Genomic DNA, 13,309 nt, shown 5'->3' with positions numbered 1-13,309 from the left:
TTTTCTCCTTTCTGATTCTCCTCCCCATCCCACCAGAGGGGGCGAGGAGGGGGGAAGGAGTGAGCGAGCGGCCTCGTGGTGCTTTGTTGCCGGCTGGGCTTAAACCAGGACAGTCCTTTTTGGTGCCCAATGTGGGGCAAGAGTAGTAATTTGAGATAAGGATAGTAATTGGAAGAGGTAATGGGCAAAACATGGACTGAACAATGTTAGTGGAATACTCATGGGAATTTCGGTTGTTGTAATTGTGGTGGAGGGACGAGGGGTGGATTGTGTGTAAATTGTCCACTTCTGTTTGGTATCGTGATTATGTTGATTTTGTTGTGGGGAAGTTTTTTGTTGATGTGAGCGAAGTTTGTGATTTTAGTGATAATTCTTAAATATGTGATTCGCAGAGGCAAAGGGTGGAATATTTTGGGTTTGTGCGTCGGGGTTTTGGTAGCGGGGGAGGGGGCTACAGGGGCGGCTCCTGTGAGAAGCTGCTAGAAGCTTCCCCGGCTCCGAGTCGGACCCACCTCTGGCCAAGGCCAACCCAATCGGCGACGGTGGTAGCGCCTCTGGGAGAACAGATTTAAGAAGGGGAACCTGCAGCGGGGGAGGGGATTGGAGTGTGAGAGAAACACCTATGCAGATACCGAGGGCAGTGAAGAAGGAGGGGGAGGAGGTGCACCGAAGGAGGTGATGCCCCTGCAGCCCGTGGTGAGACGGCAGGCTGTCCCCCTGCAGCCCATGGAGGTGAGCAGGGGAGCAGATGCCCACCTGCAGCCCGGGGAGAGAGGAGCCCACGCCGGAGCAGGTGGATGCCCCCGAAGACGACCGTGACTCCGTGGGAAAGCCCACGCTGGAACAGTCTGTGCCTGAAAGACTGCAGCCCATGGAAAGGACCCATGCCAGAGAAGTTTGTGGAGGACTGTCTCCCGTGGGAGGGACCCCCCTGCTGGAGCAGGGGGAGAGTGTGAGTCCTCCTCCCCCTGAGGAGGAAGGAGTGGCAGAGACAATGCATGAACTGACCCCAACCCCCATTCCCCATCCCCCTGTGCCGCTGGGGGGAGGAGGTAGAGAAAATCAGGAGTGGAGTTGAGCCCTGGAAGGAGGGAGGGGTGGGGGGAAGGCGTTTTAAGATTTGGTTTTACTTCCCATTATCCTTGTTTTGATTTGATTGGTAGTGAATTAAATTGATTTTGTTTTTTCCCTAAGTTGAGTCTGTTGTTTTGCCCGTGACCATAAGTGGTGAGTGATCCCTCCCTGTCCTTGTCTTGACCCACGAGCGTTTCTTTACATTTTCTCCTCGTCATCCCACCAGGGCCGTGGGGGAGGAGTGAGTGAGCGAGCGAGGCGTCGAGCGAGGCGTCGTGGTGCTTTGTTGCTGGCTGGGCTTAAACCACGACAGATGCCCCGAGGGGTTATTCTCACTCTGAGAGTAACGAAAAAGACATTTATGATTACTTCCTCCTACATTTGCTTCCCAGGATATCATCAAAAAACATATTTTAGATGCACTCCTGAGCCCTGTGAATACATAACGTGTAATATGTGCAAAATGTATTTTTAATTGAACAGCTTCAACACCACTTACTTTCAGACTCTCAGGAGGACCAACTGAAAGCAGAGTGAGTACAGTATATTTGTTACATGCTAAGAGAACAGCAGGGCAAGATTTCTCTTTTTGTTTAGAAACAGCCTAATTAGATACACTCAATTATCCAAAAGCATTAACTATACTTCATTTAAAATATAAGAAAGTGCAGTCAGGCGCACTCCAATTTCAAGCCTGGCTGAAAAATTCTTCAGTGACTTGCACAAGCCGATACATTTGTTGACTGCTGATCCTTCAGTACTGACAAAGCAGTATGCTACTCCTGGAAATTCATGACGAAACCAAAGGAATCGTAGAACAGCCTCAGAAGCTTAAAGTATCAGAAGTCTTTGGTGGTGGTGGGTTGGGGTTTTTTTATTATTTTCTTTTCAAGGCATCTGAAAATCCTCTAAATCCTTGCAGTGATTACTATCTTCTAAATTCCCAAAACTTTCATAACAGCATCTTATGATCGCTTCTTTTTAAAGCTGAGTTTGAGAGCCAGCTGAGTGACCCAGTAATACACCATGTAGGGTGCAAGTTTATCAGGTATCAATCCACAATTCAAACATACCCCCAAGTCACTGACTTCTGTATCATACTACCTACCATTTATTGTTTACACTTAGCATAATTAATTCTGATCTATTTGTGTGTCAACTTACCACACTTACCTTCCCAGACCATTTGGGTAACTTCTGTCTCAACTACAGCAGATCTCCAGTCCCTTCATGTCTGGCAGTATGTGCGCTCCAGACTTGGGAGTTTCTTTTTACCCAAGAAGCAACGGCCCACTGAATAAACAATACTTTTGCAGGCCTTTCAGAGCCACAGAACAGTGAACAATGGCTAAGACTGGGAATCCCTTTTAAACTATTCCTTCCCAGAACAGCACTTAAGAGCCATTATTCAAGTTACTATCTTTGAGATAAATTCTGACTCTCCATGCTAGGGCACAATGAAACTCAGTCCATAGTGCTGATATTCCATTTCTCTTGCAGGCGAGTTCTTTTGAGTAACACATACAAGCCTCTTTTTAAGCTCAGCACAGAGATAATGGTCCTTTTCAAGGTGGAGGTGCTATCAAATGAAAAGTCAATTAAAGGATTATTTTTAATGAATTACTTCAGTGCATACCATCAAGAATTTGTGTGTGTAAATATATGTATTTTCAGGAATCCCATATCTCTCTGAAGTAGAACATGTATAAAAGGTGACATTTTCTGGATAAGACCATTTATTTTAACAAATAGATGAGTCGTTACGATGAACCGGAGGCTGCAACAGCTGCTCTCTTGGGCTTCGGCATGGTTCCCTCACGGAATCCATTCCTACAAGTAGAAATATGGTTACCACTTTTTGAAAGGGTGATTTCTGCTCCAGGTTATTTTTCTAACAAGTAATGTTTTAGATCAAGTTCACCAGCTTTTTTCAGCTTCTCTCAGTAATGCACTGAAATCACTATGGAGTTCATATGTTCAGACATTTTTAATAAGAAACATCATTGACAAGCTGTTTGGAATAAGCAGTATGGTTTTCTCTCTCTCTTCTGCTGAAGTAAATTTGACTTCTTCAAACAGGAAGATTTCAGTAACTGAGTAAACACTACAAGACTGAATCAGATACAGCACACCCACTGAAGGCACTCCTTACTTTATGTTCCTACTAAGCAACTCGGCAAAAGATTTCACATTTGTTAGTACTGAAGTGCAAGTCAATTTCTTACAGAAATCCTCTGTCTCCAACCAGAGATTAAGACAGGCATGACAAAAGAAGAGTCAGCCCCACGCTTGCTTTTGGATATGACATTTCTACTTCAGCAACACTCGGTGGAAATCAGGCTGCAGTTGCACATCGTAAGGTCTTTTCTGGCTGTTGCTGGGAAAGACTGCGATCACCAAAAAACCCACAGATGAATGGATCCCTCAACTACACCTAGGTTCAGGACATAAAAGACTCCTACTTTTCACTATAAAATCCAATCTACGTTTATAGGAAAAGACTCTTGAATTGCTTGGTATTTTTCATCCAACTTTCGGGTGTATCAGGCCAGAAGTTACAGAGCTCCATTTTAGAACACGGAGGTCATACAAAAGAAATTCTTAATGAGTTTAACAGTACAGTACCTCATAAGTACAACTCAAAGCTTTATAACACATTTTAGAAACCTGTAACTTGGAATCTGAGTGTATTGGGTTTGCATGGCAAGGTTTTGGTAGCGGGGGGGCTACAGGAGTGGCCTCTGTGAGAAGCTGCTAGAAGCTTACCCCATGTCAGATAGAGCCAATGCCAGCCGGCTCCAAGACAGACCCGCTGCTGGCCAAGGCCGAGCCAATCAGCAACAGTGGTAGCGCCTCTGGGATAACATATTTAAGAAGGGGGAAAAAAAGTTGCTGCGCAACAGAAACTGCAGCTGGAGAGAGGAGTGAGACCATGTGAGAGAAACAACCCTGCAGACACCAAGGTCAGTGAAGGAGGAGGGGGAGGAGGTGCTCCAGGCGCCGGAGCAGAGATTCCCCTGCAGCCCATGGTGAAGACCATGGTGAGGCAGGCTGCCCCCCTGCAGCCCTTGGAGGACCCCACGCCGGAGCAGGTGGATGCCCAAAGGAGGCTGTGACCCTGTGGGAAGCCCACACTGGAGCAGGCTCCTGGCAGGACCTGTGGACCTGTGGAAAGAGAGGAGCCCACACTGGAGCAGGTTTTCTGGCAGGACTTGTGACCCTGTGGGGGACCCACGCTGGAGCAGTCTGTTCCTGAAGGACTGCACGCCGTGGAAGGGACCCACGCTGGAGCAGTTCGTGAAGAACTGCAGCCCGTGGGAAGGACTCATGCCGGAGAAGTTTGTGAAGGACTGTCTCCCCTGGGAGGGACCCCACGCTGGAGCAGGGCAAGAGTGTGAGGAGTCCTCCCCCTGAGGAGGAAGGAGCGGCAGAGACAATGTGTGGCAAATTGACTGCAGCCCCCATTCCCTGTCCCCCTGCGCTGCTCGGGGGGAGGAGGTAGAGAAAATCGGGAGTGGAGTTGTGCCCGGGAAGAAGGGAGGGGTGGGGGGAAGGTGTTTTAAGATTTGGTTTTATTTCTCATTACCCTACTCTGGTTTGATTGGTAAAAAAATTAAACTAATTTCCCCAAGTCGAGGCTGTTTTGCCCATGATGGTAATTGGCGAGTGATCTCTCCTTGTCCTTCTCTCGACCCATGAGCCTTTCGATATATTTTCTCTCCCCTCTCCAGCTGAGGAGGGGGAGTGATAAGAGTGGCTTTGGTGGGCACCTGGCGTCCAGCCAGGGTCAACCCACCACACTGATGTTACAGTTACTTACTGCTAACTGAACTCCAAATTAGAGAGCGACTACTGAAGTATTTCAATCCTGAACTTTTTTTGTGGGCAAGAGGGGATTGGAATGCATTTCAAGAATTGTCTCTTACAAAACCCCACGCTTCAGCGCAACCAGCAATTTCACTGACTCACAAATAGAGGCAATGCTACACAAAGCATACCTTTTCAAATGTGGACATTTTATTACAATACCCTCTGTGTTCTGTACTGTCTACACTTAACAGAAACATCAGAGCTTGCTATATGTTCTATCTATTAACAATGAGTGAGCTTTTTATTATTGGCAGCATATTCCTTTGAAGATATAAGGCATCATTTATTTCCACAATAAATTTAAAAAGAAAGACCATACCACATTAAGTGTACTAAATAAGAGTGTTAACTTTGAATGACAAATTTTATCATTCAGTGAAATCCATGCAAGATTTCACATTACACTAGTTTGTAATAAAACGCCATACCTGAATCGACGGTAGACCCTTTTCAAGTGCCTCACGCGACCAGTACCAGTGGTGTTGCGTCTTTTAGCCTTTGCGCTCCAGTTATCTAGAACACAGAAGTTACTGTTACTCATCTGCACCAAATAATTAGTTGCACAGTACATTTGAATAGCACAACTATTCAATCTGACAGAAGCAAAAGAAAAAAAATAATTATAAATTAAGTCAATTTCTGTGCAGTAATACTGCACATGTTAGCTGAAATATAGTTAAATCAGTGTTAATTTCAAAAAAAGCTCCAAACACTGCAAGATGACACAGTATTCTTCCTTGGTTGGAAAAAAGCCAGACTACTGAAGATGACAAAGAAACACAAGTTTTTAAACTCAAGTCTGTTACTTACACTTTCTCTTACGCTTAGCAGGGTAACCACATTTCCCACAGGTAGATTTCTGCAGATGGTATGCCTTGGATCCACATCGACGACACAAGGTGTGTGTCTTATTTCGTCGCTTACCAAACGAGGATGTACCCTTCGTCTGAAAAACATTTCAAGACATTGCACATTGTAAAGATCATTAGCACTCACAAGTCACGTAACTCAAAAGATAAACTCCTCTAAAAAACACACGCAAATTCACGAAGTCCAATAAACGTGTCAGAGGCACACTGAAACACCAACTCAGTTTCGCCTATAGGTATCCTCCATTTTTAGAAATCGGTTCCTTACACCTCTTTGCCATTCCTACCCCCCCACCCAGTGCTGAAATAAAACAAAGCTACCAAGTGGTTATCTCCAACTCCCTTCTCATCTCCCCCAAATTCATCACTGATAAACAGTGAACTGCTTTTTCCTGAGGAAAGGTATTTATTTCACGCAGATCACCACACGGTACGCTCACCACAAGAGGCTTTGGCGACCAAACCCCCTCCTGATACATTATCTGAAAGGTTTGCCTCATCCCCCGGGGAGAGCACCGGCCTGGCCAGGCCGACAGCGAGCACGGAGGAGACCCCAAAGGAGACCCCAGAGGCACCCCGGCACACGGCCTGTGCTGGTTTTGGCTGGGATAGAGTTAATTTTCTTCATAGCAGCGAGTATGGGGCTGTGTTTTGGATTTGTGCTGAAAACAGCATTGATAATGCCAAGATGTTTTCGTTACTGCTGAGCAGTGCTTACACAGAGTCAAGGCCTTTTCTGCTCCCCACCCCACCCCACCAGTGAGTAGGCTGGGGGTGCACAAGAAGTTGGGAGGGGACACAGCTGGGACAGCTGACCCCAACTGACCAAAGGGATATTCCAGACCATGTGACGTCATGCTCAGCATATAAAGCTGGGGGAAGAAGGGGAGAGGGGACATTCGGAGTTATGGCGCTTTGTCTTCCCAAGTAACCGTTACGTGTGATGGAGCCCTGCTTTCCTGCGGATGGCTGAACACCTGCCTGCCGATGGGAAGTAGCGAATGAATTCCTTGTTTTGCTTTGCTTGTGCGCGCGGCTTTTGCTTTACATATTAAACTGTCTTTATCTCCGCCCACGAGTTTTCTCACTTTTACCCTTCTGATTCTCTCCCCCATCCTACTGTGAGGGAGGTGAATGAGCGGCTGTGTGGTGCTTAGTTGCCGGCTGGGGCTAAACCACGACACGGCCCCATACCCCACCGCGGCCTCCCCGCCCAGGACGAGACGCCCCGCGCCCCCACCCAGGCCAGGAGCGGCGCCCACCGCCAGGCCCTCAGGCCCTGGCCCCGCAGCGGCCTCCCCGCAGCGCCGTCCCGCCGCCGAGCCCGGCCACAGCAGGGCGCAGGGCCGCCCCGCGGCCTCACAGGGCCCAGCACGGCAGCGGATGGTGACGGATACCCCACGCCCGGGCCCCAGCGCTCACCATCTTCTCCGGGCGCCAGCACCAAAGAGGCTAGACTGGGCCCCGCCCCGCTTCCGCTATAGCCCGGCAAGCGCTTCCGGGGGCGCGTCGGGAGCGTCCGGCTAGGCGCGGCGGAAGGGGTCCGGTCCGGTCCGGTCCGGTCCGGTCCGGTGGCCTGGCTGGGGAGGCCCGGCGCGGCAGAAATCGAGTGCTCTCCTTGACTTGGCCTCGCCCCAGGTTGTGCTCAGGAGTCCCCTCCGTGTGGTGGCCCCTTCCCGCCAGGCCCGGCCTGCTGGGACAGACCGGAGTTCCCGAAAGCCCTGGTGTCCTGGGTGAGACCCTCGGGGGCCCGGGCTCCAAAAGCTCGGTTGTCCCTGGTGACACCACCCCAAAACTGGTGCTTATTAGGGCGTCGCAATGTGTCCTAGGCCATGGTGCGACTGGTCCCAGAAATAATGACTAGGGGGTATCTATGTGTAAATATGTCTCTACCTGGTCAAGAAAATATTTAACACACCTAAGTTGCCTTACTGGCACATAATTTTTAACTCTAATGCGTCTTCTCTGCAATAGTGCCTATGCTGCTATTCACAGGTACCTACAGCTCCACTTCAGGCTGCAGAATCAAGTCCTGGCCCTATTTCCACCTTCAGTGAAAACTTTTCATGACTGAAATTCAGGGACAGGGTATTCTTGGCTGTAATACATACTTTCAAAGTGAACTGCCTTAAAAAATAGGCAGCCCCTACTGCACACTCTGCTTGTCCATGTCCCCCCCCCCCAGCCTCCCCCATGCCACATGACAGTCTGCCTGCAGTCTAAAGCACCGCAATGGACATCATTAATGCAAAATCATTTTTTATTCAGATGCACCATTTAAATTCTCACATGCTAGCCTACTACACATCTTCAGTAGACTCACAATCTATAGGCAATTTTATCTTAGAAGAGTTAATTTTGGGGAAATAACATGTACAGAGAGAACTTGAAGAAATTTGTGTTTATCTTATCACCAGTTCAACACCTACTTGTCTCAAACAAAGTCAGAAATTGATGATAAAACCAATTTATTTAACCTTGATTGTAGAATTATATAACCTTGTGTGGAATAATTGCTGGAGGTGACTTATTGATATGTCCACCTCTTAAGAGAAGGTAAACCTCCAGGGTGGAATGCGGTGGATATGCAAGGAATCTGTTCCATAATAATTCCCTAAGCAACATAACCTGCAACCTTAGATGTTAGCAACACCAGGGGAGCTTGGTATGCTGACTCTAAGAGAAACAACACGGAGGGTGGAGCAGAGTGGAAACACCGCAGCCAGGCTCTGTGATATCATCGCAGGGATGGGAACTGGATGGTACTATGGAACTGATAAACTGCATAGCTGTTACCCTGAGCCAGCCCTGAACCAGCAGTTTTTCATTTTCTGTCAAAATTATGTTCTCTGGGTGAACTTTACTCATTATAATCTCGTTATAATACCAAAACACACCTCCATTCCAAAGGCTGCCTGCCTTCAAGGTGCGACCACCCCTCACTGAGCATGCGCTCTGAATTTCTCTAGCTCATACCTTTAAAAGTAAAGCGAGGAGATTTTATACCAATCGTCATAAAGGTAATGTATGACTGGAGTCACTCAAGCTCCACCTAAAAATAAGAAAGTAGTATAAAATGGCTTAAGAGAGGAGGAATGCTAGGGAAGATACCATCGTAGACAAGTCAGGAGGACATTGCTGACTTCTGGGATCAGTCGACGGGCCAAACCTCTCTTCCCCCCCCATAGGGACGCCTATTGGGCAAGATTCGAACCCTCGGTTATACCGAGTGCTTCCCCGGGAAACTTAGAAATCTCTATAGAGTTTTTCCTTAATTTAACGCGTTTGTAGTCGGCTGTCTTATTCATATTCTTGGTACTTGCACATGCTTTGCAGACAGTGTATTTATCACCGGCAATCCAAAAGAATCTGCACTTCTGTTGCTTTAATAAACTGTACTATTCATTAATCTAGCCGTGAGAGTTGAATGTGACCAAACTCCTTAAGTCTGGCCGTGTTAGTTCATTGAACGCAACTAGATGAAAGTACATTGCGCTATTTGTGCATCCGTGATCGAGTTAGTTCAATATATTGAATGCGACCGGACTTAGAGCGTCGAATTGGGCATCACTCAGAATCTAAGCCTAGCCGCCCCCAGCCCCTCTGATATCTGAGGACAAGCTGGAACGCAAGGGGGTTTATTTTCTGCCAAACTTCTTTACCCTTTAACGCAACATCTTGTCTAACAGCTCTTGATAAAAGTATGTATTTATCTGGCAGGCTAGATCTTATTCCTTCTGCTTCTGGTTTACTGAAGCTGACTAAAAATGCAATTATTCCAAAAATGAAGCTGTCTGGGCCTGCCACAAGCCAGCAAACTGTGAGGAACTCTTCCACGATGAACGTGTGGACAGTTGAACCCCTGTAACATGGAGCTTGCTGTCCAGAAAAAGGCATGATCCCCAAAGCAATTAAGCCGTGTCCGACTGCTGCATTTTCACTCCTGGACAAACCAGCCTTGTACGGTTGTCTCAATATTAATTTATCCTCACTTGTTTCCTGAGTGTGGCCTCTCACTGAATTCCTTTGGTGCTGATTTATGTGCTGGGAGGCTTTTGACTTCTGCTAAGGTTGAGGGATGGGGCTGTCCTGGGTTCAGCTGGGATAGAGTTAATTTTCACAGGAACCTGGGAGGGGGCACAGCCGGGACAGCTGACCTGAACTAGCCAAGGAGCTATTCCATACCATGTGCCATCATGCTCAGTATATAAATGGGGAGCGGGCTGGGGGGAGCTCTCTCGACTTTCGGTGTGGGAAGTGGCGGAGCGTCGGGTTCCGGGTGGTGAGCAGTTGCACTGTGCATCACTCGCTTTGTATATTCTTTTATTAGTACCGTTCTTGTTGTTGTAACTTCTCTTTTTGTGTTGTCCCAGTAAATTGTCCTTATCTCAACCCTCGAGGTTCCGTGGTTTTTTTCTTCTTTTCTCCTCCCCATCCCACCGGAGGGGGGGCAGGAGAAGTGATCGAGCGGGTGCGTGGTCCTTTGTTACTGGCTGGGCTGAAACCACGACAGGGGCAAAAAGCCATTTTGACTTTAGCTGCATTGTTTCCAGATGCACAAATGTGTGGCCCAGGCTGTTCACTCAGCTCTTTCATTTTGATTGGTAATTTCCATCCCTGGAATAACACCTAAGGCAGAGGTCTTTGCTCATATTCATTTTACCTCACCTGAAAATCCAGGCATTTAGTCCATCCATGGTCCCGCTGTAGTTAAAGGAGAGAGATAAATGGTTCCAAAGGGTAAATCATCCCATCTTAAGTTAGGTGTCTAAAGTAGGCTGGATAAATCATCCTTGGGAGGAACCCTTCTCCTTCCATTAATTCTAACAGAAGCCTAGACAGCCCCCTTAGGCTAGGCACATAGATGGCTGAAGTTAGGTAAAATTAATTTTGCTCTGACTGACTTAATGAAAATATTTTTATAGCAATTCTGTCTTCCCTGCCAAAAATCAAAAGAGGAAACTCAGTGTCCTATGGATGAAATGCCATACAGAAAAAAAAGCCCAATTAATTCAAAGTATGAATACATCCTACAGGCTGGACTGGGTCATTTTTCTCCCAGCAACTTTGCTCTGTGTCTTTTAACTAGTGCCGCCTTTCCTTTCTTTCTTGTTAGATCTCAGAAATCTGGAAGATGCTGTGAAGACATTGGACAGATGCCATGGCAACAGCCTCCAAAGGAAGTATGTTGGTTTGGCTGCCTGCAAGGATATGCTGCCAGAGGAATTATTCTTGTCCTTTTGTGGGATAAAAATAATCTTGTTCATTTACATGTCTTCAAACCTGTTAGGAAAGAAAGATTTTATTTTTTTTATATCATCATGCAATCTTCTTCAGTATTCAGGAGCACTGGATACTTCTAGGGTAGGGAATGGGCAGAGCTGTGGCTGATCCAGTACAATCCCAGAAGCTCTTAGTCCCCGTGCAGGTCGCGGGTGAGGATAGAGTTCACTGCCAATAGTGAACTCCAGCCTGCTCAAAACCCACAGACTCATGTACTAGCAACTGCTGAATGGTACCAGCCTAAATTCAGCACTGGCTAATTCACCCTTCTGCTTCGATGCATAGGAAGTAGTCCAAACGATTTAGAAGGTGGCACATCTGGATTTCAGGACTGTCTTTTCGATGTAGGAAACAGAAGTCTGTCTCTGCAGCCTGTGTCCCATCGCAGCTTCCGCACAGCACTTTTGGTCCAGCCAGGTCCAGTGATGGGAGAAACTCTTTGTCGTGCCAGCAAAAACTGTGATCCTATTAAGCATCTAGATCAGGGTTTATTGGATACCGTGGAGGCAAGTGCCTTTCTGTATCCCCTAACACCATGTTCTGCAACCTGTCCGATCGGGTCGGGGTTGAAAAACTGAAGCAAAATGCAACACTGGACATGTTGCGTAACCTACAGCTAATGCGTAACTAGGGATAAAGATTTCATTTTGGTCATATAAACAATTTCGCTTACAATTGTGAAGAATCTCTTACCATCACATTTTTCCCACGACTGGCATGATCCACGTGATATTTCAGCTGCCTGAGGTATTTTGCAGCTTTCTGCATTAATAAGAGAATATTTTCTGCCCATGCACTCCAAGGCATGCATCTTGCAAACAGTTAAAGGTGTGTTTCACTTGGTTCTTTGATCTGTAGCACAGATGTCCAGGGAAGGACTGAAAACAAAAGCAAGAATCACATGATTTAAATGTGCTTTATCTTGGCACTTCTTAAAAAGAGCTGAGGGAATGGAAAACATTCAAGGGCTCAGGTCCATTTTCCCTGTTCACTGAGGTACACCCTATTGAGGGCAGCGAGGGAACTCGAGACTTAGACACGTGAATAATTCAGACTTCTTACAATCACAGAATCATAGAATGGCTTGGGTTGGAAGGGACCTTTAAAGGTCATCTAGTCCAACTGCCCTGCAATGAGCAGGGACATCTTCAGCTAGATCAGGTTGCTCAGAGCCCCGTCCAACCTGGCCTTGAATGTTTCCAGGGATGGGGCATCCACGACTTCTCTGGGCAACCTGTTCCAGCGTTTCACCACCCTCCTCGTAAAAAATTTCTTCCTTATATCTAGTCTGAATCTACCCTCTTTCAGTTTAAAACCATTACCCCTTGTCCTATCGCTACAGGCCCTACTAAAAACTCTGTCCCCATCTTTCTTATAAGCCCCCTTTAAGTACTGAAAGGCTGCAATGAGGCCTCCCAAGAGCCTTCTCTTCTCCAGGCTGAACAACCCCAACTCTCTCAGCCTTTCCTCATAGGAGAGGTGTTCCAGCCCTCTGATCATTTCTGTGGCCCTCCTCTGGACCTGCCCCAACAGGTCCATGTCCTTCTTGTACTGAGGACTCCAGAGCTGGACGCAGTACTCCAGGTGGGGCCTCACCAGAGCGGAGTAGAGGGGCAGAATCGCCTCCCTCGACCTGCTGGCCACGCTTCTTGTTATGCAGCCCAGGATATGCTTGGCTTCCTGGGCTGCGAGTGCACATTGCCGGCTCGTGGCCAGCTTTTCATCCACCAGTACCCCCAAGTCCTTCTCTGCAGGGCTGCTCTCAATCCCTTCATCCCCCAGCCTGTATTGATGCTGGGGGTTGCCCTGACCCAGGTGCAGGACCTTGCACTTGGCCTTGTTGAACCTCATGAGGTTCACACGGGCCCACTTCTCGAGCTTGTCCAGGTCCCTCTGGATGGCATCCCATCCCTCAGGTGTGTCAACTGCACCACTCAGCTTGGTGTCATCTGCAAATTTTCAGTTGAAAAACTGAAGCAAAATGCAACACTGGACATGCCCATCTGCCGCGGAGGATCCACAGGGGACATCACACACAGACCAATGTGATCAAGTGAAGCCCATTTACTACAACTTTTAGCACAGTTATATACCTTATGCGCTTATGCACGCGCCTTATACAACACTCTAATTGGTACAATACCCCGTTTCACGCGGCGCTATCTTATCCTCTATTGGCTGTGCAAGCTTCTTCACGAGGCGTCTTACGGTTA

The 13,309-nt window shown here is 47.4% G+C and overlaps 1 protein-coding gene, 1 long non-coding RNA gene and 1 other non-coding gene across 3 annotated transcripts in view; 1 reads left to right on the top strand and 2 right to left on the bottom strand.

Annotated features, from left to right (window-relative positions):
- Positions 1-13,309, top strand: part of LOC138683444 (uncharacterized) — a 423,605-nt gene that overhangs the window by 349,461 nt on the left and 60,835 nt on the right. The window lies entirely within an intron of this gene.
- On the bottom strand, positions 2,669-7,361 carry LOC104313893 (large ribosomal subunit protein eL37). The gene is made up of 4 exons (XM_069774923.1): positions 7,236-7,361; positions 5,755-5,890; positions 5,373-5,457; positions 2,669-2,904 (listed from the first exon to the last, which is right to left on the bottom strand). The coding sequence occupies exons 1-4, from the start codon at positions 7,236-7,238 to the stop codon at positions 2,835-2,837; spliced, it is 294 nt and encodes a 97-aa protein (XP_069631024.1). The 5' UTR covers positions 7,239-7,361; the 3' UTR covers positions 2,669-2,834.
- Positions 3,007-3,087, bottom strand: LOC138683658 (small nucleolar RNA SNORD72). Its single transcript, XR_011323079.1, has one exon. It is a non-coding gene; the product is annotated as a small nucleolar RNA SNORD72 (small nucleolar RNA).

The sequence above is a fragment of the Haliaeetus albicilla genome, chromosome W (genome assembly GCF_947461875.1).
Source record: "Haliaeetus albicilla chromosome W, bHalAlb1.1, whole genome shotgun sequence".
Taxonomy (NCBI): domain Eukaryota; kingdom Metazoa; phylum Chordata; class Aves; order Accipitriformes; family Accipitridae; genus Haliaeetus; species Haliaeetus albicilla.
This window is presented reverse-complemented; position numbering and strand designations above follow the sequence as displayed.